Source organism: Equus caballus, chromosome 4 (genome assembly GCF_041296265.1).
Source record: "Equus caballus isolate H_3958 breed thoroughbred chromosome 4, TB-T2T, whole genome shotgun sequence".
In the NCBI taxonomy this organism is placed as follows: Eukaryota; Metazoa; Chordata; class Mammalia; order Perissodactyla; family Equidae; genus Equus; species Equus caballus.
In genome coordinates this window covers 58,218,327-58,244,060 of record NC_091687.1, presented here as the reverse complement: position 1 = coordinate 58,244,060, position 25,734 = coordinate 58,218,327, and the positions used below count along the sequence as shown (strand labels likewise).

At 39.4% G+C, this 25,734-nt stretch overlaps 1 protein-coding gene across 10 annotated transcripts in view; it reads left to right on the top strand.

The window, feature by feature from the left end:
* Positions 1 to 25,734, top strand: part of RAPGEF5 (Rap guanine nucleotide exchange factor 5) — a 349,321-nt gene that overhangs the window by 247,678 nt on the left and 75,909 nt on the right. For 9 of the 10 annotated variants that reach the window (XM_070264270.1, XM_070264267.1, XM_070264266.1 and 6 more), the window contains 1 exon segment: positions 1,474 to 1,599. In XM_070264270.1, the coding sequence (XP_070120371.1) occupies positions 1,474 to 1,599 (126 nt within the window). 10 annotated transcript variants of the gene reach the window in all.

Here is a 25,734-nt window from a genome sequence, read left to right as displayed (position 1 = left end):
TGTCGAGTGAGTGAATGAATGAATGCATAAAGTAGGAAGATGGAGAAAATATATATGGGGAATACTAAAAGGATATCATAAACAGTGGTATTTAAATATTCAAAAGATTGTCGTATTGGATAAGAAGAAGATATAGTTCTGTTGCTTTAGAAGGCAAAACTAGTACTCATAGGGCGAAGTTCAGTAGTTTCAGAGTTTTGTCTAATGTGATAGGGGACTTTCCAACAATCGTGGCTCTCCAACAGTGCACAGGCTGTCTTAAGATAAACTGAGATCCCTGTCCAAGGAAACCTTGGAAACAAACTGGAGGACCTCTTGTGAGGGATGTTGGAAAAATAAATCTCTGACCTTGGTGGAGGAATTCCACTTGCTGTCCTTTGGGAATCTGTGATTTGGGCCACTTCAAAGATTTGTTAATATCCTTCCTAGTTGTTGGAGAAACTTCTAGAGAATAGTCTTTCTTTGCATGGGTGGTCCCATTTCTCTGATGCCCACTCAACAAAATGGTTATCTTTAGCACAAAGCGTTAAGACCATGAAGCTGTGATCACTTACTGGCCCCTTCTCCGTATTTGGTCATGTTGCTGAGTCCATTAAAATTCTGTAGGTTGTATTGGGTGAAACAAAGATTCCATAGTTTTGGCTGTTCTTGCCAAGAGTAACTTCAGATTTCTTTATTAGATCATGTCCTGATATGGCAATGTGAACCATTTTTGAAAGAATTTGAGCAGAAACAGTTTGTAATTTTTGTGTTGTAACGAATGCATTTTTTTTTCTAATCAAAATCCTTGATTCTCCTCCATATTACTCAGGTACTTTGGTGTAATAAAAAATATGATGCTTTATGGATCATTTCCAAACCATGATGGAATTTTAAGCTTTCTTTTTTCAGTTTATTTCTAATAAACTTTTCCACCATATTTCATGCAGCATTGGAAGTATTTTGCTCATAATGCCCCATAGTAACTTTCCAGTTGTGAAAAAAAATTATCTTGTGATCTTCTTAACTGTGTATTTGTACATGGAATGGTCTGGTGGAGCTAAAGAGTTAGGAGGTTGTGTTCTGTTATTTTTAGTACTCTGTATCACTTCACCCTTATGGCCGGAGTAGTTCCTGGCTAACTTTCCCATGAGTTTTTAACCTCTTGCTAGGCTTATGTAACAGGAAACAGGCTGTCAGGAACAAATACTGGGATATCAGGAGCAGACTTCAGTAGCAAATGATTTAGTTTGCTCTGCCCTTCACCCTCTTAAAGTAGACTGATAAATGATCTCAACTTTAAGTCTTTTGGTGCTGCGTTTCTAGATTAAAATAACACAGTTTCAGTTCTGGAAAGGCAAAATATTTTACCAAGACCATGATTTAATCCAGGCGACGGAGAAGATGAGCTTATTATAAGGTGAACTTTTCAGTGGTGTCATGTCCTGGGACTGTGGATTTAAGTATATCTTCGCTTTTTCTCCAACTCTTAAGGCAGGGGTGATGTGCAAGCTTCAGGAGAGAGATGATATCGGACGAATTGAACTGGTCCAGAAGCTGGCAAGAGAAAACTGTCAATTTCTGCAGACGGACAAAAAAGAACAGGAGAAATCTGAACACGTAAGCCCTTTTCCTCTTGGGGATGCAGGTTTGAAGGAGTGGAAAATATTTCTGCCCAGCTGTACATTTGAAGGAAAGAATATTTTATTTTAAATTCTTTAGGTTTTGTTTTTTTCCCCCTCCAAAAGCATCCGCCTTAGTAAAATCACAGCTGCTCGTAGCTCTGAGCCAGTGGTTTATGACACTGGACTGGTAAGATAACTCTTCTCAAAAGTAAATCATGTGGAAATATAAGGACACGTGAGTAAATATGAATCCGTGTCTATTTATGATCCTGATTTGATGGCTTTCAAGTTCGGCTTGGGGAGTTTCACCCCATCTGTTTGTAGAATATGAATTTTGAAAGAACATTCTGATGTATTTTTATGTTTGGTACACGGGTGGATCTAGTGACCAAGCAAATGTGTCTTAGATCACTAGAGATGGATAAGAACAGAAGACCAAGTGAGAGTGTCAGAAGGGCGTTGTCCCGGTATCTTATGAATGTTTGTGTTCCAACAAGAGTTATATTGTTTGGATGTAGTTAAACTGGAGGAAAGGGACACTCTGCTCGGTTCTTCTGAAAGCGGTTATTCAGATTGAGCCTTAGAACTGAGAATGCTGCCGTCATGCTGGGAAGACAATGGGACTACTTTCTTCTGCTACATGTTATTGTCTGTTGACTTTTTGTTGTTGTTTCTAAGACTTGACACTCAGTGCTGAACTATCCAGGATTGCTCATGAAAGGGAAAATTCCTTAGTGCTTATAAACATGTCTCTCTCTGACTTTAATTTTTCCTTGGAATTTTATTTTCAACCCTTTCCAAGGGGGAAAAAGTGCTTCAGGCTTTTTCTGTTCCAAGGCCATCAATACAATGTTAGAGTTTTACTGAGCAGGAGAGGAGGTGAAATGTTCAAGAAGGGCAGGCTGTTTAGTTTAATAACATAACACATCTCTAACAGTGGGACATCGAATCATTACAATTGGTCTCTCAAGGGGAAGAATAATTAGGCAGTTTCAAAGCCTTGTAATTGCAGCTATTTCAGAGGTGACTATTGAGTTTAAGTGCAAGTGGAGGTCTCAGGAGCTTTCGCTTAGCTGGGTAGTATTGCTAAATTTAGGAATTTGTTTAAGTTGTTAAAAGTATCCTAAAATTTGACTGTATCAAAGATTGACTCTTAACCTCTGCTGTGACCTTAAAATATTTGAATATCCTACTATGTGGCTTAAATTTCTCAAAACAATATTCCTTTTCATTCATTTTAATTAGAAGAGCAGCAGTTTTCATAAGCTATAGTTTATTGATTTCAAGATGCATGTTTCCCCCACCTTTTAGCATCTCTGAAATCAGAATGGGTCTTAATTATTGATGGTATGGAACGTGTCATAGTTTACGGTAGTCCCCCTTATCTGCGGTTTTGCTTTCTGTGGTTTCAGTTACCCAGGGTCAACTGCAGTTCGAAAATATTAAGTGAAATATTCCAGAAATACACAATCCATAAGTTTTAAATTGTGCGCCATTCTGCCTGGGACGCTATATCACAGTGCTTACATCATTCACCTCACTTCACCTCACTTCACCTCATCACGTAGGCATTGTATCATCTCACATCACCACAAGAAGGGTGAGTACAGTACAATAAGATATTTTCAGAGAGAGACCACATTCACATGACTTTTATTACAGTATATTGTTATAATTGTTCTATTGTATTATTAGTTATTGTTAATCTCTTACTGTGCCTAATTTATAAATTAAACTTTATCATAGACGTGTATGTATAGGAAAAAACAGTTACATGTAGAGTTCAATACTATCCATGGTTTCAGGCATCCACTGGGAGTCTTGAAAGTATCCCCCATCAGATAAGGGGGGACCAGTGTAATTGTGAGCATTTTTCTTTTTCAGTAGTCCTTAAAATGAGTGATATATTTTGCAATGGATTGTATATTCAATTCAACGGACCAACAATAATCTGAGGGTAGGGCAACATCTTTTAAATCAAACAAACAGTAGAGTACCACTTCACCAAGGTTAGAAATCATCTGTCTCAGGCCAACAAACAACTTATTGAAAAGGTACCTGTGTGCCTTATGTTTAGTTCAGTCCAGAATATTACATTCAGCTAATGAGAATATAATATGTTCCAAATATAAAATAGAAATCGGAACTTGGTGCTGATAATTGTAAATACTTTTAACATGAAACAAATTTATGGGTAGAAGGTTTGCAACTTTGCTTATGGTTATCTACTCTCTGTTATCTTTAAACTTTCATTTTAAGACAGTAAAATAGAACACTAAGGATTTTTACTTCTTGCGTGAATGTCATAATATGGATGCATTAACAGCTCTGAAGTGTTTGTGCTGCTGAGAGGAAAGATGGTGTCTAAATGAACATGGGAATTATGGCCTTCTCTATGTAGACTTTTCTACTGAAACTTAAAGTAAGGAAAGGTGAATATTAAGGATCCTTCTTCTTTAGTGATAAATAGAAACTTAGGCATTCTGTGACCTCCCTCCTGCAGGAGGACAGCAGTTGAACTAATCAACTCTCAAGGCTGATATTTATATAGTACTCCACTAAGTGCATTATTTGATACTAGATGCTTACACTTTTAACAATAATTTATTAGGAATAAAAACCATTTGGGGGGCTGGCCCCCTGGGCTGGTGGTTGAGTTTGGTACGCTCCACTTCAGCGGTCCAGGTTTGGTTCCTGGGCACAGACTTACGCCACTCACCGGTGGCCGTGCGATGACAACAACCCACATACAAAGTAGAGAAAGATTGGCACAGATGGTAGCTCAGGGTGAATCTTCCTCAGTAGGAAAAAAAAAAAAACCCCAACAAAACAAACAAAAAAACAATCTGGTAGATTATTTTACTGCTTTTTTTGTCTAAAGCATTTGATATATCTATACCTTTGCTTGCACATGGAGTTCACAGTGTCCATGAGATGGATGTAACATTTTCATTTTTCCTGGCCTCACTTTCTTTTCAATAGGGGCCGTCTACTCTTGCTCTTGAAAGCTCAGTTGTAACACAGAATGAACAGAGGAAACTGCAGTTTACATAATGTAAACCTAGTTCTGCACTTTCCTCTTCTTGTTATGACAACAACAATAATGACCAAACCCTAGAGTTACATATAGATTTTCTTTCTTTTATGATTTTAAAATGCTTCAAGTACTTCATCTACCATTCCTGGGCCAAAGTTATTTAAGTGGACAGTGGTGAAATTTGAGTTAGAATCCAAGTCGCTTATTGAGTCATTCTTTTACCAAACCGCAGTGCTTCTCTACTTCTGGAATGCCACATCCCTTTTTGTACATAAGTGCCAAAGTGAGAAAGCTACTTTGAGGTACTGCTGCATAGAGATAGAAATGAATTCGATGGAATAAAGCTTTTGTTGCTGGTATGTCTTGTTACAAATTGAAGGGGCTTAGGGCTTTCTAAGTAGCCATATCTAATATTTTCTTAAACTGGTAAATGCCATGATTATAAATGCATGCAATTAGAGAAACACTTCACTCTGTGCTTGTGCCAAGATGTTTCTGAAATAAAAAAAGTTAAATGTATAATTATCACAAGTTTCTCGAGAAGCACTTGGTTTTCCTCTTTTATATTAACAAGCAGTAGGCAAAATTAGCCAGCACTCATTCCTAAGTGTTGAAAATTATGTGAGAACTTTAAGAAGGGGTCAGGAATTGGCTATTTCTTTTAAACATTATAAGAATGACATTAACATTGGGTTATTTATTCTTTAAAGAATAAAGAGAAGGTAATCTCTTATGGAGGCATCACGTTTTCTAGCCTTAATCCTATGATTATATCAATGGAGGAAGGGGCTTGTGTTACCAGATGAGGATGTGTCGGCTTGACCTTGAAGAATGACCAATGGTCATAGAAGGGCAGTGCAGGGAAAAGCATTTAAGGCACAGAGACCAGCAGGAAGATGCATGACTAGATGATTCATGGGGAATGAAGGTAGTGGGCTGTATGGGAGGCTAGAATTCAGTTGTGAAAGACCGAGTAAGCCACCCGAGGGAGTTTAGACTTGCTTTTCTGGCAAAGGGAAGCCATCAAAGAAGGGAAGTGGCATAATCAAAGGTGGTCTTCCTAAAATCCCTCTGGCATCGGTTTAGAGGAAAAATGGAGTGGGGAAGAGGGACGTATTGTAGAGAACCCTTGGAAAGCTGTTGTAGTGAGTCAGGAGAGAGATGTAAGCCTGAACCAGGGTGGCAACTGTGGGAAATGAGAAGTCCACAGATGTTGAGAGTCATTTAGATGGTAAAATTGGCAGAATTTGATGACTGCTAATGGGAAGGGATATGTGCTAATTTATATTAAGAAATTTTGAATTTTTATTGTTTTATGTGGTATAGTGGTAGACATGAGAATGTTCTGTTTATCACCAGAATGGTTGTTCACTTTTGCCAAAAAGCTACATAAGACATTTACCTTGCTTTGTTTTCCTGTAGTATGTTTCCGGTGTCTGAGATACGTTCTAAAGCACTTAGTGTTTATCTCATGAACAAATTGTTAGATGGGGGTTCTGGCTAACAGTATGCGGACCACATAAACCTTCTTCTTAGACCAGACATTTTGACAATACCTTAAGGAGGGAGAATCCCTGGTAGCCCCAAAGTAAACTGAATTATTTGGCCAGATTTTTGGCATTTGCTGCAATGTTGTTTGTACTTGCTTCAGATTTAACGGTGACTCTAGAGGTGCTCTCCTGACCCATGTAGACTGAGTTGGTGTTACTAAACTGTTATTCCAGAATACTCTTGGTCATTTATTTATTCAGTACACCTTTATTAAAGCTGATGCTATAGGGATCCAGAATAACTATGATAGCTCTGACCCTGAAGGAGTATAGTCAAGTTGTAGAGAAGACATTGACACAAATAACTGAGACACAAGGAGGCAGTGATGATTTTCTCAAAGAGATACATAGGAGTTAGAAGAATTTACACCTAGGGAAACAGGATTCTCTATATGGTAGAGGTGGAGTTTGATGTGGACCTTAAGGTAGGTTTTAGGTTGGATTTAAACAATTCAAGTGGAAGAAAAGCATTCCCAGTGGGAAGAATAGCATTCGAAAATGTACAGAAGTGTCAAAATACAAGGTATTTTTTGAAAATCCAAAACCATTCTGTGTCACCAGAGTACCAAGAGTGGGCGTGAAGGGGGAGATGGTGACAAGGAGGCAGGTGAAGGAAGATTTAGTGAGAAATGACATTGGGACCAGACTGCGAAGGGTATTGAGGGCTGAGAAGTTTCACTTCATTCTACAAATAAAGAGGAGCCATTGACTTGTTGGTCTTGTTAGTTTTCATAAAAAAGGAGGATGAGTGGGGCCTTATGTGAGGTAAATGATATTATTTCAGTATAACAAATTAGAAGGCTGAGGCTGATGAGTGATTAAGCAGAACTGGGCGAAGCGTGAACTCAAGTCTGATCATATGTGGAGCACATCTTCTCAGCAATCACCCTTGCAGGGAGGACTGAGAGGAAGGAGGACAGGAAGCCAGGCTGACAAGAATCATGATAGTCCTCAGAAAGACGAACAACTAGGAGGACAGCCCTGGGGGAAAGAGACAGAACAATAATGTATTGAAGGGCTGGTGGTGGTAGATGGGGGAAGGTTGAAAGAAAAGGGAATGCTAAGGTGCTTGCTTAGTTTGAGTCCTAACTTAGATTTGAAAAGCATATAAACAGTTCAGATTTTAGTATCTGTGAAACAGCTATATTAAAATATATATATCTAGATGTGAATCCTATTTTCTGGAATGCAACTGCACTCTTTACTGAAAGACCGAAACTATTTTTCCTGAAATGTAGCTTATGCTTGTAGAGTAGAAATACCAACAGTAGCTCCTAAACTGAGTTCCTCATTTCCAAATTGCAGACATGAGAGTCTATATAGTGTATGTGAAAGTCGTGCTAAACGCCGCTTTCCCTAGGGACTCTGTCCTTATCCCTCCCTTTCCCGCCCGTTTTCTTTCAGTTCCTTTGTTAAGTCTGGGGACCCACCCCACTTCCTTCCCTTTTCTAATTCACTTATGAAATATGGGTGGGAAGGGGATTTTGCACATTCTGAACCTGAATCTTGGCATAGTCTGCGGCCAGGGTAGGGTCCCTATCACTCAGCCTCAACCGGAATTTCCTTTTCCCTGTTTCCTGCAGCCTCATCCTGGAATTCTGCCTGCGTCAAAGGGTCCCTTGTTCAAGGATTACAAGGGGAGAAGTGGTTTGGGGTATTCTGGCTTCTGCCACTCTTATTTCACATACTAAAAAGTTGGTCTCTGCCTTTTCCCAACGTTTATTTCCCATCTATTGCATTGTGTGTTTTTTTTTAAAGCCTAAATGTAAGATGAAAACTCTCTTTTTATACTATAAGAAATACTAAAAGGAAAAGTAGTTTATCATTCTGTATTCAAACTTGCATTGAACATCTAGGTAAGTGAAATTAAGAGCAATCATGGCATTATTTGAAGTTTAGTAGTAATTTAGTTTAACCAAGAAACTACTTAAAGATAGATAGAATTTTATAACCTTATTGCTTAGTATTGAAAGCCAGAATTCAGATGTAATAGTCAATTCATAATATATTAAGTTGCCCACCACTGAGAAATTGCTGCATAGAAACCGTTACTTGTTTTAATAGCAAAATCCTGACTATGTGTAGGTTTAGTACCAAAGTACCTTTTCATAGGAAATAGGCTTCTGTGAGCAAGTTGTTATAGTTTATACTTAATCAGAATTAATATAGTCACAGAGTAACATAAAAGTGGTAGAAGATAGTTCTTGCCTCCAAGAAGTTTTCTAGTTGGGGAAAAATTCACACATGGAAAACAAGTAACCATTCAAGACAGTATTTAATAAAGTGTTTAAATAATTCCACTGGCATTCAGAGAGAGGGAAATACCTCTGGTAGACGTATTTCACATTGCAGCAATCCATGCACTCCTTTATTCCAAAACAAGGTTTACAGGTTTGGTTCGCTCATGTACTCTTTAAATTCTGTGTGGGTTTTTTTGTCCTCTAGAAAGTCACCGATGTGCTCGTGCTGTCTGGTGGAACCATCTGCTCATTAGCTGTATTTTTAGGTTCTCACAAGAAGCCCATTGCAAGTCCCGACAGTTTTAAGAAATTGGTTTCAGCATTTTGAAAGATAGAAGAATTTGTCATTATGCTATTTATTTATTTTTCTGAAAATACTCAAGTTTATTTTAAAAGGCCCAATTAAGAAAGTTGATACTGGCTCAGTTAGATTTATCAAACTCATGTTCTCAAAGAATCTTGCATTCCCAGTGGTACAGATGCTGCTCCTTAAGTTTATTACAGTCTTATACTTGTAAAATTAAAATAACCATAGCCTCTCTGTATGAGGAATAATTAAAGTGAGATATGAAAAAATAAGTTATCTTTCTTTGGCTTTTGCCCCCCTCAGTGGTATATCTTACTCCAGACCACTGGCAACCTTATATTCTTTTCTTCTCTACCCTGACCAAGGCCTAATCTACATTGACATAACAGCATTATTACCTTGTGGATTGTTGTCTGATCAGGTAACATTAGAAATCTTTGGTGGTTTGGTTTCATTTGGGTTTATAGTGGATGCTTTCAGACAAAAAGGTATAGAAAAAAATGCAGACAGATGGACAGTACTTCATGATAGCTGTGCACTTCTGAGGCTTGGAGAAATAGAAGCCTGAAGAGATGTCAAGGAGTAGGGTGACACATGTACCAAGTTAGAGTGTGCCTTGCTCCCTGGGGCCTGCCCTGATACATCGCTGCCTTCAGGGGGTTAAGGCTTGCCAAGAATTTCAGAGACTGAATTCGCAGTTACTTGTACAATAAGTGTTATGCAGGGTGCTATGGAAGCTTCTCCCAGGAAGCTCAGCTGGTCTGGGAAAAGAGGCACGTGTTCCTGAGGAAGAGACAGAATCTGAAGGGTCGGAAGGGTTACAAGGAGAAGTGAAGAAGGACAGGAATTCCAGGCAGAGGAAAGAGCATGTGTGATGACGTGAAGAGGATGCAGAGAGAGGATGCTGCAGCTCTAGAGGCAGAACCAAGTGGCTGGAGCATAAGGAGGCAGGTGGTGAGGGAAGAGGCTTAGGGGCCAGAGGGCGCTGAGCCTTATAGGCTTAGCCAAAAATTGTGTGCTAAGAGCAATATTGAGCTCTTGTGAAGAATTTAGTAAGCAACAGAGAGAGAGAGAGATGGTTAGATTTGAATTTTAGAGATTCCTCTGCTGCAGAGAGGAAGTGGGTTTGCAGGGGAAAAAGGGTCACACTCGCTCCTTTCAGAGCTCTAACTCTCCTCACAGTCCTCCCTGTTGGTTTTGCATGAAGCAATAACCTGCATTAACATAAAGGCTTTGCTGTGAGGAGCTCAAGTCTGGAGCCTTGAGCAAAAGTCCCAGTGAAGATAGAGTGTCCAATTACAATTCAATTCTAATTTATTAGCTTTACCCTAAAATATACTGCTACATCATCATTTTCTTTAAAAAGCTAACTTTGATTCAGTCCTGTTTTTGTTGAAATGAATTTTGAGCTTGCATGTAATGTGAATCCTTTGTTAATAAACACCATGCAGGCATATATGTTCACTTTAAATATATTTACTTGGCTGTTTGATATTTGCCACATATTGATTCCGTCGAAGTTCGGTGATTTCTGAGTGATTCAGACACTTGAGATGATAAAGATAAGGGAAAGGAATTCATAAAAGATTTCCATGTAGGATGCAAAGAACCTTTTTTTCCCTTTTGCTATGGGAAGTGGGTGGAAAGGAAAAGTTCCATCTGGCGTACAGCAGCCCTAAATGTTGTTTTAAGATAGCAAAAATAGAAGATTGCTGAAAATATCATAACAGAAGATAACAGACTGTGGGCAAGTGTACAGTACATATTTTTCTAATAAATCATGATAAATACCCATATTTACTTAAAACATGACTATGTTCTTATTTGTCATTACATAAAAATTTGCCTTTAATTTTTAAAACATAGTGCAATCCAATACTGAAGCAAGAAGCACTTGGTTTTTTGGTCTATAGAAGTCAATGCTGTAACACTTAGGTTTACCTGGAAGAGGTTTTTATATTTTGTTTGTTTGTTTTCTTTTCCAATATTTCCCTCCTGTATTAAACAAATAGAGAAATAAAGTATGGCATGTATGTTCATTTATTGTACGTTTGTACATAATTAAGTGAGCAAGGCTCAACAGTTTTAACAAACCCTTGTAAATGTCCTCTTGTTCAGGTTCCAGGAATGGCTGGGCATGATTGAAGCAAGCTGAGTCAGAACAAAGGATTAGGGACTCCTCAAGATCCAAGAAACACATAGAGGAAGAGAATAATGGTGATAATGAGACAATTAAGATGGCGGGAAGTGGCTTAGGGGTAGGGATTTGTAAGGAGGTTCATGAAAACTTAATGAGTCATAAGAGCATATCTTGGTGACCTCAAAGGTGGAGATAGGGTGGAATGTGTCAAGGTAAAATTTTGTCCCTGTGCAATCAAAGAGGGGAGAGAGTGGTACTTCATACAGATGATTTTTTAAATCTTTCTTGAGCTTGCCTTAGCTACAATTTATAGAGGTAAAACAAGCTTTATATTGAGACTCTTATGAATAAAGAATTCTAATGATCCCCATATGGTGCAACACATAATAAAATCTCAAACTGAATTTTATGGTTGATAGATGCTATCACTTTCTCCCTGTTCAGTGAACTTATTGTTATTACAACTTGGGGGATTGTGATGATGCGTGATTTTTTTTTTTGCAATCAACCTGAGTATCCTAAGTTTTCCCCTGAAAGTCATAGGCAGTGGAAAGAACTTTTGATACCATGTGTCTTGATTGTTTGGGTAAGAAAAAATTTTGTTCAAAAACTGGAACCTGCTAAATAGGATTATAAAGAGTTTCCTCTATAACGGGCAATAAATGCTATATAATCCATTAATTTTGTTGGGAGTTTGTTAATCACAAAATTTAAAAATATTTCCATTGATAATATTCTAGTAAAATAGATACCTTTTAGCCTCTGTAATCAGAAGCAAACAATCATTAATAAAAATAGTAATTACCAGAAATCCTTCAGGTTTGTTAGAGAAAGTTGTAATTCAGTCTTTGTGTTCCTGAAGTTATAGTTTGTGGAGCCCTAAAGTGAGGCTAGCCTGATTGAAATCACCCTTGCCCCAATAAAACATTTCTGTTGAACTGTATTTCCCCTACTTCTTAGCAGTTACCCTATCAGAAAATTAACACAGCAACTCCTGAAAGGAGACACACACAATTTTGTCAGCAAAAAATAAATGGGATTATTCAGTGCTTCTCATTAAATATCCAGAGGGAAGCACAGATCTAAATATTATCTCAGTATTAAAACAGTATTTAGATATAACTCTAAAATCATGGGAACCAAGAGGGTAATCGAAGCCATGGAGATAACACTGTCTCCTCTAGTAAATTGTATGACTGAAATTTTAAAAGATGTAAATGCGTGGAACCACAGAATATAAAATGGCAGAGACGGGAGCACACATGGCCCAAATTGGTGGTGATTTATACCTACAGGTTTGAGATTAAGGAATAAGTCAACAAGATGTTGAAGGGTGGATTTTGACCTTGGATGAGGCAGAATTCTGACTAACCCTTAAAAGCCAAGAGAGGAAACCTTGGCACAAAGCAAAGAGCCAATTTTATTCTGATTGTATTTTAAGGAATATACTTGAATGCCAGATACTTGTGGACAGAAACCTTTCATGACTTGTTGAACTACTAAATGCCGTTTCCATTGTAATTTGGCAATCAAATCTGACCTTTATCTCAATTTTAAGTAGATCCCATTTCCATCCCAAGTCAGTACATCTCGAATTCCTATCCTTTGGGTGTTACTCATAATCTTGGCCTATAGAGGAGACCTGCACAGACCTGAGAAAAGCTCACCACACCCTGGAAAAATCTTTATTAATAAAGATCACAGCAGCCCTAGGTACATTCAATATCTGCAGCTGCTTATACCCTTCTGCCCCACCCTCTGTGGTGTGCCATTTTTGCATCTTAGCTCTGACTTCTACTTTTGTGCTCCACATGTGGCTACCTTTGGGGAAGAATGTAATGAAAGAGTGTTTTGTTGGTCCCATTTTGGCCCAAAGCTAAGTTTTGAGACCCCTTCAACCCAGAAGAGAAAAGTCAGGAATGGTGTCTTTTCTGACAGAGGATGGTGGGCTCCAGACATCTCAGTCTGAGGGATCCTAGAAAGAAAAGAAGAGTTGGGTAGCACAGGCCTGTGGAAGATCCAGAATGAACTGAATGTGCCGCCTTTAGCTGAATGTGGTGACCCACCATCACTGGGGAATTCCATCACTTACCTAACTGCACTGAGGACGTCAGACAGAGGCCAGCGTCCCTCATCAGTTAGACACTTAGTTTCTCCATCATTAGAGCTTATCTCAGATTCCCATGCTTGAGCTCATGGAGATGATTGGAAAGCATCATATCAGGTGAAGATCGGGCACAGTTAAATAGCTATTTAGCTTGCTGCCTCCAGGAGTGGTTCTTCAACCACAACACATAAAGCTGATTTTGTTGAGGTCCTAAATAATTTTTAATCTCTGTAGAACTTTTCCCTTTTCATATTAGAACAAATTTTTTAAATATCTGGCTAAGATTAATTTATCCTTGGCTTTATTCACTGAGAAAAGCATTTGTTGAGCAGCTATGAGCCAGGCGTCACACAAAATAGAACAGAGACAGAAGTGAGCAAGATCTGATTGGAGCCCCAAAGGCACCCACCATTTAGGGAGGGAGAAGGAAGGGAAAACAAACACAGGAGAGTGAAGAAGGGCAGTATGCAGACAGAAGAAAGAAAGAGGTGTCCTTTGAATAAAGTATTTGTTTCCAGAAAATTGTTTCCTCACATTCTTGTGAGGTATTTGCAAAATTAAACATCATCTTTTTTACTTCGTGGGTTATGACCAGGTAAGGACACAAATCGTCAATGGCAAAGATCATAAATATCCAATCTAAAGACAGTTACGTATTGTTGGCGTTTACCATTCTCCCCTTCCCTCAGTTTCTAGCTAAAATATATTTTTCCAAAAAAAAAAATCAGTATATTACAGATAGTTCTTGACCTGTTTTACTGATTAAATTTGTTTTCAAAAACAAGCTTCATTCTCGAAGAAGTTTATAGGTGTTTAACAGTCAAGAATAAGGTATCAGGCAGTTTGCTGGAATTTATAGCACATTTCTGTTAAAGATTTTTTTGTTTAATGTTCTACTGATTGTAAAAGTAATACATGCCTTTTGTAGAGAATTTAGAAATAATAGAAAGCTACTAGGAAGAAAAGAAAAGCTTAGTGATAACTAACCATGATTTCCCCTCGCCTTCCCCATATATTACTTAGACATTATGAGGCTTTCCTTATGTGTCCATAATATGCTTTACTTAATGACCTTGCCATTTGGGGGCAAATACGCTTTCAAAATTTTGCTGTTCTGAATGATCTGACATGCACATTTCTACAAAAATCTTTACCTAAGTTTAGATTTCTTAAGGATAAATTTCTAGCTGGGTAATTACTACTCACAGGTATGAGCTGTGTTAATCTCTTTTATGTTTTTTGCTCCACTACTTGCCATAAAGCTTCTGCCAGTTTTCACTTACATCAGCAGTACATGAAAGTACTTGTCTTGTAATGCCCTCACCCTCATCCTCACCTTCACTCTCATTGAGTGTTATGATTTTTAGGATGAGAAACTAAGTATTTTTGTTGGATTGATTGGGAAGAAAGTATTATCTTGTTCAAATTTACATTTCTTTTCTAGTAGGGTTGAATATTTGCAATGGATAGCAATCCATTTATCTTTCTTCTGTAAATAATCTATTCACCTCCTTGTCCATTTTTCCATTCGGATTTTTCTCATTGATTTGAATAAGCTCCTTATATATTAAGGATATAATATCTTTGTCATATTTGTTGCATATAATTTTCCCCAGTTTGTTTCTTCCTTATTTACTTATTTTTATACATATATGTGCAAAACTATTCATGGTTTTTAATTTTAAAAATTGCCTTTAAATTAGAAGGTCCTGAGGCTGGCCCGGTGGCATAGTGGTTAAGTTCGCATGCTCTGCTTCAGCAGCCCAGGGTTAGCTGGTGCAGATCCCGGGTGTGGACCTACACACTGCTTATCAAGCCAGGCTGTGGCAGGTGTCCCACATATAAAGTAGAGGAAGATGGGCACAGACATTAGCTCAGGACCAATCTTCCTCAGCAAAAAGAGGAGGATTGGCTGCAGATGTTAGCTCAGGGCTAATCTTCCTCAAAAAATATTTTATTTTCTTCTCTTTCTTCTAGGAGTTGTACTTTTCACTCAGATCTTTAATATAGTTGGGATTTGTCTTTGTAATGTAAAGTAAGATTTCTTGATTAGCTGTCACATGCCAAATTTTTCTTCAGTTAATTTGCTATTTTGTTACCAGCATTAAAAAATCCATTTTATTCTGTAAGAATTGACATTCTGTTAACAAACTTTCTCCACATTAAATATGAGAACAAATTTAGTGAGTCCCATTACCTCTCAGAGCTTCAGTTTTCTCATCTATAAAGTTAGGATATTAGAGATCTCAGATTTCTTCTAGATCTAAAGTTCCTTTCTTAAATTGACAACCCCTCCCTTTCCCCCTAAATTCACCAGCATCCATACTTTTGAATGTTGAACACTTTTGAGAAAATGTTGCCAGTTTTTAGTGGATACTAATTGATTACTTGGAAGGCTTTGAGTAGCCATTTTTTGCTCTGATTGAATATGCCTGTCAATGCCAAAAATCATTCTGTTCTTTTATGTACTAAAAATACTCCTGTGGATAGAACTTCTAAAAATTTATTCTTTGTGAAATGGTGCTGATATGGGACAGACGGCTCATCTAGCATATCCAGCTAGAAGTATCTCTGCTATCAGGGTATTAAAGCCATATTTCAAGTCGAGTCATTAAATATTTGAAATTGTTTTTCTGAGTTCAGAATGTCCTGAGGAGGAGTGAGATACAGAACTCCCAAATAATGACAAACTAAAAAAATGCTGCATCTTACTGCCTTGAACTCTTAGAAATAACAAGAAATCGGTCTAATTATTTATACTGGCTAAGTTCATTAACTAATCACTATCTACAGCCTAACTCCAAACCACTGCTTTTAAAAAATGTGAATTTATATCTCTCCCATGTCTCTCTCTCTCATAAACAATTTACTCTTTGAGAGCAATCCTCATGTTTTCTTTGAACTTTTATCCCCAGTGTCTAGCCACTAGGCTTTCAATCAATGTCTGTTGGCCTGAATCCACTAGAGAAGGCAATTGCGGGCAGTTTAAAATCTTTCCAAAGTTCAAGCACTCAAACCAAATCTGCACAAATCTCAGGTTGTTCCAGCTCCAGGATTCCACTTCATCAGAGATGGAAAGTTTTAAATTAAAGGTTTTGTAGCATGGAGAATTAACCTTGGAAAGGACAAGCAGAAAAGATAGGGAGGTTCATCTAGAGTCAATTTGTAACTGTAGACAAGCCTTTGAGAGAATTCAGACTTGGTAAAGAGTAGACACAAACTTTCAAACTTCACTGAGTCACAGTTTATGGAGCAAGGATCTTACCTGGGCGGGTTTATATGTGAGGATTTCAGTTCTCTTTGGCACACAAGAACATGTTAGTATTCAGGAAAATAGAAGATATTTTTGTCTGTATTGTCACTTAAGTACTTCCATTTCTTTTCAATCCATTCTTCTCTTCCCTCCACACCCATGCTTCACCCCAGGAAAAGAGAGAGAGAGACCTACTACTTGCAACCAAATTTATTTTTGTCTTACTTTAACCATTTCTCTTTCTTTAATATTATTAACTTATTTATTTATTTATTTATTTATTTATTTATTTATTTAGAGGAAGATTAGCCCTGAGCTAACATCTGCTGCCAATCCTCCTCTTTTTGCTGAGGAAGACTGGCCCTGAGCTAACATCCATGCCTATGTTCCTCTACTTTATGCTGTGGGATGCCTACCACAGCATGGCTTGCCAAGCGGTGCCATGTCTGCACTGGGGATCCGAACCTGCAAACCCTGGGCCGCCGGAGCAGGATGTGCGCACTTAACTGCTGTGCCACCAGGCCGGCCCCTTCTCTTTCTTTTTACCTCCTAATTTTGTTTGCCTCTCAAATAGTTTTAACAGTATTTCATTGCATTTTAAATTTTCTTAACCTATTTTAATACCAACTCTCCATGGCTGTGCAATGAACCAAGAGCGACACAGTAATACTTGTCTCCCAGTCTTGTTTCAAACTGTGAAATGAGGTTTCTGAGATGGTTACTGCAGAGACCAAAGGCGTGCCTCTCTGAAAACACCAAGGAATGTACAAAACATGAAAAAACAAGAGTGTTTACTTAAGATGCTTTGTATCTCTTTGCTCCCAGGCCATGTGATCTCGCAGTTGCTATGGTAACTAGGGATTGTTCTTTCCATAACTTGCATGAGTACTGAGGCTACCCTTTTTCTTCCTATTTTGTCCTCTCTGAAGTTACACATGCATGCACGTGCAGACACACACAGGCATATCCACATGTACACACGCAGACACACACATGTAAATACACATTCACATACACACAGAAGAGATATGGAAAGAGTTTGTAGAGTTCCTTGACTTGAAGCCTTCCCTTTTTCTAAGTGTATTGCTTTATTTTTTATTTTTAAAATTTTTTTTCCAAGCTTTATTGAAGTATGATTGAGAAATAAAAATCATATATATTTAAGGTCTACAATGTGATGTTTTGGTATACATATACACTGTAAAATGATTACTACAATTAAGCTAACTAACATATCCATCCCTCACATAGTTACCGTGTGTGTGTGTGGTGAGAACACTTAAGATCTACTCTCTTATCAAACTTCAAGTATTTAATACTTTTTAAATTTGAAGAATATTCTGCTGGGTCTGTTCAGAGTTAAGAGCTAGCCTTTTCAAGTAATTTCAGTTTATAAATTAGGTCTTTACTTAGTTAGGAGGCGTTTCCAAACACAACTGAGTTTCCTATAAGAGGAATTTGGGAAGACAAGCCAAAGCCGTAGGAAGCACTCGGGGCTAGTTATCAAGTGCTGCTCTAAGGATCCATACGTCCTCCTGTGGTTCAGACTTTAAAGGCTTCTATAAAACTGCTTCTGGGGGTTATTCAAACCCCAGATGACAAGTGTATCTGCCACCAGAATGTAGAAACTTCATCTGAGTCATGATTTCACATAGGTTTTCAACCCATCTTTGGGCTGCTTGGGAGAAAGTGTAAATATTGATATTTTCCCTTTAGAATAGCTTTGCATGTACGACATACACACACACACACACACACACACACACGCACTTGATTTGAGAATTCTTGGAAACTAGAAGGTATTTCAGGGCAACATTTATATTTGTCATTTCTGGACAATCTCCTTGGAAGCAAGATTTCAGATTTTGGGGTTTTTAAAAATTTCAGGTAGTATGTAAATTTTGAGGACCATCAAGGTATACTACTAATGAGAGAAGGAAATAAGTACTGTTCTCAGCATTAAGTCATCTCAGTTTTCTGCAAATCCCAGTGTGACAGAATCTGTCGTGAACATATCGTATAAGCAGTCTGCCTGAATGGCATGGCTGACAGGATTCACATATTCAAAGTATTGACAGGCGAAGTTTTTCTCCAGTAATCCCAGTCGTTGACAGTTTTTTCCCTTTTCTTCTGCCACATGTTAGGAAATGCTTAAGGATCTAATTTAGAATTTGAAGGCATCCTCATTTCTTCTGAATTACCTTCAAATAGGCCTCCATCAGATCCTCTGTGTACAAGGCAGTACCCCTCAGTTGCCCTTTGACCTAGGCCTCTTGATTCTAGAGAAGCCAAGGGGTAAGTCTTGGTGATTTCCCAGCTCAGCTGACCCTTCTCATATTCCGTGGGGCCTGCTAACCGTGACCAGTGTTTATAACTCATGAGTCTTAGCTGAACGAAATAACCACCATATCCAGAACAGAGGGGCGGCAGAAGCAGGGGAGTTCACCCCAGTGACCATGGCTGATATCACGCCTTGTTTGTTGCTGCTGGTGTTTTATCCCGTTTATACTTTAGGCTTGCTGATGCTAAAGGATGCTGATTACTCCCCTGCAGATAACCAGGAGCCCCACCCAAAGACAAGGGGCTCATAAGGCATTAACTAACTCTTGAAATTTTGTTTTAAAAATATAAAAGTCAGGAACAACTGAATTTCGTCCCCCTTTTAGATGCCACCCTCTAGAAGCGGGTGGCTTCTTGGTGAGTGAGATTTAGGGTCGAGGGGTGAGGTGAGTGCCAGAGTGCCGTGAAAATGATCCATTTCCTCAATCCCACTGCTCCTCTAGCAGAAGGGCTTTGAGCCTTCTTTCCTCCAGGTTCAGTGAGCTCTGTAATTAACTCCCGCAATGGTCTCTGGCTCTCAATGGTGCATACAACACCATAGGGAGCAGTTTTCAATGCAGCTGAAAAAATTTAATGACATCATTGTGTGTTTCCTTAAATATGGATGATACTTAAACACATATACACATGAACAAAATTGTAGCAAGGCCCTGATACAAATCCAGTTTGTAACATTTTGGTGTTAATATACTTGGATGTCATACAGTTGCAATATAGTTTGTATGTTTTTCTGCATCTGTTTATTGAGGGCTTTCTCTGTGTCCAGCACTAATAATTGGGTCAATAAGATAGGCATTATCCCATTTCACAGGCAAGAAAACTGATGCTCGGAGAGATTGAACAACTCAGTTAAGACTACCCAGCCAGTAAGTGGCAAGTCTAGGATTTGAACCCAGGCAGGTCTCTCTTCACTTTGGTGGCTATCAGTTTAATTTGATTCAGGTCATAAGTGCTTTGAAGGGCTGCCATCATCTGAGTTTAATTTTTGTACTGATTAAGAATCGGTTGTTACTCATGGGATAGAAATGGACCATACCCCTGGCATGGGTCTGGTGGAAAGGAGTTTGGTAAGGCATGTGGATTGTTAAATAAATTGTTTTATCTAGTCATTGGTGATTGAAGGATAGTTGGAGTGGGACTATGCTAGTCCTTTTGTATTCGCTGTCTTTTTTAGTATCTAAAAATCTTCTGAGGGGTATAATAGCCTCATATTCTGGATGACACTTTGGGATTTGGGGAGTACCTTTTTTTCCTCTGGAATACAGCTATTAAACGGTGGTCAGGATTTCACTCCAGAGAAGGCAAGTCCCATGGCCCCTGTCCTCTCAGTACAGTTTGAGGCCTCTTCCGCAGCTGTGAACTCAGCCTTTCTCTGAGGACAGGACTTCCCTTGGATGAGAAGTGGCTCAAAAGACCCCAGAGTCAGATTCAAACTCCGTTTCTGCTGTAAGTGAGCTGTGCCCATTAATCAGACTTTTTGCCCACATCTGACTTTGGAGCGTTGGTTCCTAGCCACAGGTGGTCTAGATCTTAACCTTTTGTTCTGCAGCCTTCTCGCTTGAATTTCTCCCTTCTGCCCTAGCCTGCTCTCTGGACTGAGTCCCTGTGTGGCTGAACCTTTACCTCCTTGCCTTTGGTAAGCTCTCTCTCCGTGATCTTGGGCCACTCTGATGTATGGTATCTGTCTGCACATCCATCATTCACTAGGTCATTCATTCATTTAACAGGCAGTGTTGTTCTGGATGGTGGGACTGCACAGAGAATGAAACAGATCAAGCCCCTGGTCTCATGCCGCTAATATCAGAGTGGAACTTGTCCTGACATCGCTCCTCTCTTCTCCCCTCCATCCCCACCCCCAAATCTGATCATCAAGCAAGAACTTTTATCCTCGAACTAGAGGACTTGCTGGGAAAGATTTAATAAAAATTTGTTTTTATGTTAAAAACAATAACACCTGTGTAATTTAATAACAATTCTCAAGGGTCATGTGGGCAGTGTTGAGTATGAAGCAAATTGTAGGATCTGAGTTGCAGTAAACTGATGTAAGTATTAGACAAGAAAGAGTGTTAAGACAGTAAAGCATGCAGGAATTAGACTACGTCAGCTAGTGAAATGCTAACAACATACCCTACTCTAAAGCTATTAGATTTTTTGAGTTGTTTTCCTAACAGCAAGATGATGGACGACATGACCTGTAAGGTGGGCATCTAAATTAATGATAAGTTGACACAAGCTTCTCTGGACACTGAAAGGTCAAGTGCACTGATTGTCTTCATTTGCATGCCCTGCTTCGCTCTCATGTCTGCTCTCTGGTGGTGGGCAGTGAGTCCTGACCCCTGTGCACTGTATCACCCTGGATCTCTTGCCTTCCACCTCCAAATGGGATTTGGCCAATGGGAGATGTCTCAGGAGGTCAGAGTGCAGGAGGGAGAGTTCAGGGAGTTTCTTTCCACCTCTGTCCTGCTGCCTCCTGCAATTCTGGCAATGACCACGTCCCTCTGTGACTGCCCCTCTTCCTTGGGAGTCTCTCACTCACTCTTACCTCCTCTCACCCCTTCAGGCCCAGGGGTAGTCAGATCTCCCTCTTTGCTGGCCCATGGTTATCTCACCATTTTTTGGTTAATTTCCTCAAACCTACCCACACTTCTGTAAATTGTTCCTTCGTTAAACACTTTCAGAACCCCAGCTGAGTCTGCCTCTCTTTTTTGCCAGAATGATCCATCAAGCTAATACTGCATATTGAAATATACTTGGGATGAAAAGATACTGACTTTATATTTCAAGATATTACAGTCTATCCCCATGTTTCCTGCTATATTGTGAAGTAGGTTTCCCAGCTGAAGTTGCCCTTAGGATCAAATTCCTAGGCTTTCCCTAATTTTAGTGTTCTTAGACAAGTTGTTTTACATGATAATTATTAGAGGCAATAGGATTTAGTAAACAGAGTTCTTCTCAAGCAGCCAGAAGCTTTCTATCCTGTCATGTTTACTGGTTTTCTGTGGGAGTTTGGTCATATTACATAACAACTTTATGTTTGTTTTCACACTTACGAAAATCAGACTTTACCTAGATTTTGTTAGTTTTGATCTGATGAGTCCTATTAGTGTTTTTTAGGCTTTAATTTGAGTTATTAATCTTAATACATGTGGAATAAAAAAAGAAATCCGTTATCATTATTTGAATACTCTCTTTCTGCCAGAGTAGCCTGTACAAAGATGTGTTTGTAAGGCCACCACTTTGCAGTCTGGTAAATCTAAGCCAACGCTCACCTTGACACACATCTGCTTACTTAATCTTTCTCTTAGTGTGCTCTCTTAGTCAGGTCTCTCTTGCCAGCAATATTCTTTTGACCTTTTTTTTAAAAAAAAAAAAAATCTGTTTACTTTTTTTTCTTGAGAGAAAAGATTCAGGAGATACATTATCAGCAAATTCCGTGAAGGTTGTTCTCAGACAAAATTGGTTTTGGCTGGAGGAGATTTTTTTTCAGATAAGTATTACAATTCTGCCATACCCACATTTACAGTCCAAGAATAGATGTGGGCATTTGTGGTTTGGTTTGCTAAGCTTCTGTGTGAATTTCCATAGGACAAGATGAGAAGAGATACCTAACTGCTAAATCATGTGCAATTTTCCTGTTTAGGAGAGCCAACATGGGGCTTCTGTGAGAAAATTGGAGTCAAGACAGCTGAATTTTGTGGAACCTTAGTGTTGGGAAAGATGCTGAGATCATCTTGTCCAGCCCCATTCTCACTGAAGAACCATCTTCACGTTTTCTGTGATACTGCTGACAGGCTCTGGTCCAGCTTGAGGGAGAGCTCATTCTGCCTCTGTTGTCAGTACTTCCTTAAATTGAGCTACAATCAGCCTCCTTTATCTAGCCATCCATTAAAGGAAGGTCACCTTTCTAGAACATCCTGAGTAAGCCTATGGCTCCCTCTCCCACAAGGCAGGGTAGCTCAGAAAGTGGAAATTACCTACGACAGTCTCATTCTTCTGATCTTTTCTTTCTTAGACATTCAAGGTACCTGGACTGTACCTCATTGAGCATGTTTCTCAGACCTCCTTGTAGTTTCTTGATGCAGGGTTCTGTGTGGTTCCATCAGCAATCCCCTGTGCCCACAGGCTCATCGCAGCCCAGGTTTTTTGTTTGTTTTTTGAGGTAAAATTCACATAACATAAAATTAACCATTTTAAAATGTACAATTCAGTGTCTACCCAGCGCTTGAGCCCGTCGGGCCTAAGGCAGCTTATGCACTGGAAACCCCACCAGCCTTAACCTGCTTGTCTCTGTGTATCCAAGTTGTTTGGCACAGGTGCCCACAGACTCCTCTAATCCCTGCCGTGTTTAATTCTATTCCTCCCAGCACTTCATTTTCACCTCGCTGGGTCTTGAGCTTTGTCCTGGCCTGAGCTGGTTTAGCTGTGATCCTGACACCACTCCCAGCCCTTGTCAACCCTCCTCTGCTCTTGAAATTCAGTCCGTTGGTGGCTTTCTCAAACCAGACTGGCCATCTAGAACTAAAAACTGGCCACTGTAATGGTTTAGAGCCTCACCATGACTTAGACGTACCTGTTGCGTGACCCATGAAGCAGATTGGCCTGCTTTGGCTGTGAGCTCCAAGGGTAAACCAAGTCCTTTTCGATAGTTGTAGTCTCTAATGTGTATTATTGACCATCTTTAGGGGACATCTGTGTTTCTGGTTAAGCTCTGTGGTTGAGCCCATCTGGGTTCAATCTCAGCTTTACCATGCCCTTGCCCTGATCATTCTTGGCCAAGTTACTTTATCAAAATGGGAGTTTTAATAGTATTTACCTCATAGAATTGATGTAGTGATTAAATAAAATAATGGATGTTCAGCTCTTAGCTTTGCCCAATATATGATAAACTTTCCATAAATGTTTGTTGTTGTGCATTTATCTGCCTGCCATGGCTTGATTCCCTCCTTTCTTGTCCCTTCCTAGTGGGTCTGTTTGTGGCATATGGCTGTGCTATCCCCTTAATTCTTGAGTTGTGGGTACCTCTACCACTATGAGATAAAACTATATTAGCTTTTAATGATCCAGTAACTAATAATTACATGACGTTTTATACTTCAAAAAATACTTATCGTGCGTTTTCTTATATATTGGCCAAGTCCTGAGGCTGCTTCACAATGATTTTTCACATCAGTTCTCCTCAGGCTAAGATCCTGAATTAGAGCAGGTCATTTGATCTGACGTGTAACCGCATGCCTAGCTTTATCATTGTCGAGTTGGAAGAGCATGCCAGCTGTTTTCAGTTTACTCATATCTGTTTGAGTGCTTCATCTAAGTTGATGGTCAAGATGCAGAACAGGGCACACCGGTAATATCCTTAGGAAGAGCTCCTTTCAGCAAAATAGCCGCTATCTCAGCACCATCAGAATTCACCGCTTGAAATGTTTTCTTTGAGATTCAAGGTGGTGGTCTCTAAACTTCCACTCTAAAATGTGCATTTATCCGTTCGTCTTTTTGTTCATTCATTTGTTCATTCAGTTAATGTTCTTTGAGTATCTGTGAAGTGTCCAGACCTGGCTATTTGTTGGGAATTCACTGTTGACGAAGATATGGTGCCTGCCTGCAAGTGAGCTTATGCTTTAGAAGGGAGACAAAAAAGTGTATCAATATGTGCTTTTCAGAATGCTGAGTCAGAAGGATTCACGTGGTGCTGTGGGGTCACAGAGAAGAGCCAACCAAAGCAGACTGGAGGTGGAGGGGGCGGGTTTCCTGGAGGAGGCAGTTCTTGAAGTGAACTTTGTGAGATGAATAAAAGTTAGACCAGGAAGGTTGTGAGATGAAAGGAGTCGTAATAAGCCCTTGGCTATAAATGCTGTCTTAGTTTGTCCTGGCTGCTATAACAAAACACCACAGACTCGGTGGCTTATAAACAATAAAAATTTCTATCTCACAGTTTTTGAGACTGGGAAATCCAAGATCATGGCACTGGCAGATTCAGTGTCTGATGAGAGCCCGCCTTCTGCTTCATAGAAGGCCATTTTGGTCTGTCCTTGCATGGCAGAAGAGGCGAGGGCTCTCTCTGGGACCTCTTTTATAAGACTACTAATCCCATTCATGAGGGCTTCACCCTCATGATACACTTACCTCCCAAGGCCCCACCTCCAGACACCATCACATTGGGGCTTCATATGTTTCAACATGAATTTTTGGAGGGAGAACACAAACATGCAGTCCATAGCAAATGCCTTCCTATAATTAAGTTAGCATCTTCATTTAGTGTATTCTCAAACTTGAAGGAAAAAAGCATTGCAGCTTGGGTTACTTATATGACTTCTTGAATGCTATGGCATCACACTAGGTGATTTTTTCGTGTTCTCCATTTGAAGTGTTCTCTGATGCTGCCTGCTTCAACCAGGTTTGGTTATGGAGCACTGGGCCAACGTGAGGAGCATTGAGGTTCCTCGTTGGGGCCCAGTGTAGCAGGAAGGGAAAATTAGAGGGCACAAAATACACATCTTGCCCAGTTCACAATGTAGCCCACAGTTTAACCTGTTCATGCCTACCCCTCTTTTTTCATGTGCCCTAGACTGAGGGGCAATACCATTTACTAAATGCCTTTCTAGTGTTGTGTTAGCTGGGTGGCCTTTTATATGTTAGTTGCGTGGAGCTTAGTTTGGTAGAATTCTGACAGATGGGATAAATAATTATAACACTCAAGTTCAAAACACAATTATCTCATGTGATGAGCACTGTAATAGAAAAGTGACTAAGTGGAGAGGGTAAAGGAAGCCTCGTAGTAAGAGTGACCTTTGAGCCATGTGAGATAGAATTCTGCCTTTTAAAGGTAATTCACTGACTCTCTTTCTCATTAATTTGCATGTTCAATAAACCTTTACCAAGTGAGTATCACATGCCAGGTCCTAAGCTGTGTGTTAGGAAGAAAAATGGAGGTCACATCTCTGCCCTCAAGATGTCATCATTTAGTGGAGAACACAGAAGAAACAGATGATTACAGGTTAGTGTGGTGGATTTCATGACAGGGTTCTTTGGGCATTTTGTCTGGATAGAGTGTGTTAGTGGCAGGACACTTGTCAAAGGAGGCTCCTTAGATGAGGTAATAAGTATGAGTTTCATCGTATGGAATGGTTTGTACCATTTGGGATTCATTGACTTCAGTGAG